The sequence below is a fragment of the Salvelinus sp. IW2-2015 genome, linkage group LG35, assembly GCF_002910315.2.
Source record: "Salvelinus sp. IW2-2015 linkage group LG35, ASM291031v2, whole genome shotgun sequence".
In the NCBI taxonomy this organism is placed as follows: Eukaryota; Metazoa; Chordata; class Actinopteri; order Salmoniformes; family Salmonidae; genus Salvelinus; species Salvelinus sp. IW2-2015.
In genome coordinates, this window is record NC_036874.1 from 1,931,213 (window position 1) to 1,935,311 (window position 4,099).

The 4,099-nt window shown below is 42.2% G+C and overlaps 1 protein-coding gene and 1 long non-coding RNA gene across 3 annotated transcripts in view; one reads left to right on the top strand and one right to left on the bottom strand.

Moving 5' to 3' along the window:
• The window catches only part of LOC111958616 (hyaluronan synthase 1), a 3,900-nt gene extending 3,489 nt beyond the window's left edge, over positions 1-411 (top strand). The window contains exon 5 of the mRNA XM_070437302.1: positions 395-411. Within this exon, the coding sequence (XP_070293403.1) occupies positions 395-411 (17 nt within the window). The remainder of the gene's footprint in view (positions 1-394) is intronic.
• Positions 412-1,758: 1,347 nt separating this feature from the next.
• LOC139023737 (uncharacterized) lies at positions 1,759-2,808 on the bottom strand. 2 transcript variants are annotated; one of them, XR_011474883.1, is made up of 6 exons: positions 2,755-2,808; positions 2,586-2,672; positions 2,460-2,501; positions 2,221-2,393; positions 2,109-2,144; positions 1,759-2,011 (listed from the first exon to the last, which is right to left on the bottom strand). It is a non-coding gene; the product is annotated as an uncharacterized lncRNA (long non-coding RNA). The 2 variants fall into 2 exon arrangements; XR_011474882.1 differs by having other exon boundaries at positions 2,586-2,786.
• Positions 2,809-4,099: the final 1,291 nt, after the last annotated feature.

Sequence of the window (4,099 nt, forward strand, 5' to 3'; positions counted from 1 at the left end):
AGATAGACGGACAATGGTTCTGCTGTCATGTTGAGTATAAACATGAGAGATGCACCTGGCTCGGTTTGAACTGAACTGACTGAGCACATCGGTATAGATTCTTTATGCACATTTTTCATTGTATGTGATGATTTCCTCTGTCARATTACTTTGCAAATATGAATGAATGTATGTATGTTTTGGGAATTTGATAAAAATGAGAAAATAAAAAAGTATTTTGTGAGGAAAATGAAGTACAGTAGCCTACTGTTGATTTGTTGAGGAGGGATTGTTTTGGTTACCACATCCATCTCTCAATGATCCTATCAATCTAGAATGTTTAAATCAGTGTCTTAGTGGTTGATTCATCTGACTCCACTGTCAATGCTAACTATACCCCTGATTTCCCTGACAGTAGATAGGTACGAGTAATTCCAAACATTTCTATAACCCATAATCTACCATTTATTCCTTTACTGTAGGCCCTAATACTGGCCCCTAGCTTGCAATGGAAGTCTGCATGATGTACTATCCACTAATGGTTCTGTTGACTGTWGGAAAGACGTGACATTTCCATTGTGCAACACATGATAATCTGAGAAATGAGAGGTTCTGTTAGAGACATCTATCATCAGGAGGGTSATCGTCGGTCATCAAGAGGTATAATTACTGATGTAAAGTCAACATTTCTGACCTCAGGGCAGTTAGAGGGCCAGTTGCTTTGCATTGGTTTCATTTGACTGGTGGAGGGAGGAGAGTCTTTGTTGCTGTTTTTGTTCCATACAAACATTTTATGACAGGTCTGGGTGGGAGTTCTAAAAGAGGCTGAAAACAGTTAATTACTGTATATATTAATTGTGTAAGTGACACCCATTTGTTTTTAAACGCTGCTATGTAACACTAACAAAGCGTTAAAGAGCCTGTCTGCAGAGAAATTATTAGCTGTGTGAAGCATCATGCTGGGGGCAGCAGGTAGCCTAGCGGTTAAGAGTGTTGGGCCAGTAACAGAAAGGTCACTGGTTCAAATCCCTGAGCCAGCAAGGTTGAAACATCTGCCGATCTGCCCCATGAGCAAGGCAGTTAACCCCCAACAACTGGTGACGTGGACGTCAGTTACAGGCAGTACCCCGCACCTCTCTGATTTAGAGGGTTTGGGTTAAATGTGGAAGACAAATTTCAGMTGAATCCATTCAGTTGTGCAAATGACTAGGTATCCCCTTTCCCAATTATGATAAGCTGAACGAACTTGTCAGAGCTAACTTTAAAGATCAATAAGCGAATACCTTGTGATTTTATCAAAATAACATTAATAAACAGATATATTGCTCTGACAATGATGATTGTTCTTGACTGATTAGAGGTCTTTCATTTATAGATGTGCAAAGGACCGAAATGAACACTACAACAGCATTATCAACTGGTTAAATGAACACTCCTACTATGTGTTAACAGTTGTCCTGTAATTTGTAGATCCTCTTACCTGCAATCCTATAGAACTCCTCTTTGATGTCACAGAGTCTTCTGTGGCCAGGGAAGGAGATGAAGACATCTGCTAATGCTTGATAGCCAGACACACACTCCTTATTGTGCGGCAAATTGTGGCCTTGTTCAGCTGTTCTGCACCCCCACTGAGTACAGGAAGGCTCCACTAGCAAAAAAGCGCAAGGCACACAAACCATTTGCGCCACACTCAGTGCATGGCTCCGTGCAGTGCGGTGCTTAATCCTGGACCCAGTAGTCTGCATAGATACCTGATGCCATCTGCAGAAAACCTGTATCTTTCATATAGATGGTCATCAGGGAAGGCCAGTGGGTCCAACCGGTCCCTGAAGACCCTTTCTCGCCTGAAGGCTCTCCTCAGCACAAGTGCTTCTTCATCCACCACATCTCGCACGAATGGGCATGCCATTGTCAGAGCAGAAAAGGAACACACAATTTTGGGCCTTCATATAGGCTAGTGGCCACACCTGGTGCTGGGGGGGTGGGCAAAAGAGGGCGATGCCTTATAACGATGACTTGGTTGTACTGATTGCTGGGAAAATAAAAAAAACCTTAGAAAGATGCCACCGTCCTGTTGCTCACAATAAGAGCTCATATGTCATGGCTCACTTGACTTTACGAGAATATACCTAATTTTTATTTTGAGCTGTGTCATCTTCTTGGAGCTGGGGAGGAAGAAAAAATAATGATTAATACATTTGTGTTACAGTAGCATACAGTGTACATTGAAGGCATATCCACCTCCCTCTCAAGTTTTTTTATTTCAAGGTCCAGTTTCCTAATTGTCCTCTTTTTTATTTCGGACTCCAGTGCAAGATTTTCCATCTTTTTCTTCTTGTACTGAATGTCTATGTCTGCCAGTTCTATTTGGCGCCGGAGTGGTTGCCATACAACTTTCTGATAGCTTGTGAGCTCTGTGAACACAATACAATAGCGCAGCTGGAATTGGCAGGATGTGGTGTCCTTTTATTAATACGCACTATGTTGCCAGGCTGGTTTTCCCACTGTATAGCATCTGGGTCCTGTAAAAGAAATTAGATTTTTGATTTTGATGAGACTCCTCACCATTGTAGAGTAAATATACTTTCACAGTCTTAACATGATACCTCATGCCTTCTGGAATCCAGAGAGATGGTCTCCTCCTCATCATCGTCTCCATCATGTGCTGTTGCTGCTGCACTGGGGCCTTCACCCTATCACATTTAATCGGATTCATATTGAAGCTAGTAGACAAGACATGCCAGGCCTACAGTATGCCTTTGATGGAGTACTCACTGGATCAGCATCGTCTGGTGCTTGTGCTGGTGGCTCTACAGGAACACAGTGCTGCCAGCACTGCAAGGCAATAGGTAAACCAAAGTCAGACAGTCCAAATTGATTCAATATGAATGTGGTTGTATCCCATGTAGAGATGGAAGGACATACCTTGAATGAAGCGGGTGGCATCTTGGGAGGAACCTATGCTCGTCTCTTTCCCCCCAGGGATCCCTCTAAGACGGGCCTGCCTTTATTTAGCTCCAAGGCCATGTCCCTCTGCTGGGTAAGGTCAGCCTTTGGTGACCCACCACCCGTGCCTTGTCTGTGGGTATCTTTTTTCACTGCTAAAACAGTACAGACAATGTGTGAGCAGGCACCTTCTGGGTACAATATATGCTTGTGCTTTGTTAAATATTAGTCAGGGACCATACCATTCTGCAGAATGTTCTTGTATTTGATTTTGACCTGCTGCCATGTCCGTTTTGGCCCGTTCATGTTTAATCTACACACACACACACACACACACACACCACACACACACCACACACACACACACACACACACACACACACACATTTAATGGAGTCACACTGCAAAAAATTACTGTATTTTTGCTTGTTTTCAGTAAAAATATCAAAAAATGTATCATAGCTTTATACAGTGTGATGGAGTTACTTTACACAATTTCACTCATATCTGCAGTGCATTTCAATTAAAAATTAACCGTTTCATAATTACAGTACAACTGCATTTTTGAGATGTGAATTAAATATTTGAATTGTAATTGTGATGTTTCAGCGGAGCGGTGAGTGTGTAATTGTGCACTACTTACGCATTCAGGCGCGTCTGCAATACTTTGCCACGCTTTTTCTTCTTTGCTTTACACTGTGGCGTGTTGCCTTTCTCTTAATTATATCTTTTACCTCCTCGTATGCCTCCATGAGGATTTGTGCTTCCGACGGGGAAAAGTACGCGGCTCTAGTTGCCATGGTAAATCAGTTAATCTGTGATCTGTGGCGGGGTCTATTTGAGTGAGCCGTGAGCGCGCACCTCTATCCAGGATTGGTTTCACCTGGCTTAATGAATCCGTGTCTGCTCATCCTGGCTTGGTCTTTGTGCAACCAATTAAGCCTGGACGCACATGTTTTGGCTTCATTGAGCTCAGCGAGTCATTTATTCCCGGATGTCTTAATTCTACTTTTGTGCAACAGGCCCAGATGTTTTCAAGCTTGGTCCTTTTTTGTTTATTTATGTATTTATTAGGACAAATCATACTCAAAGAACTATTTGTTATTATTGACGTTTTGATGTTATTGTTGTTATTGACGTTTTTATTCTATACCCGTATTTTTGTACTGTACTG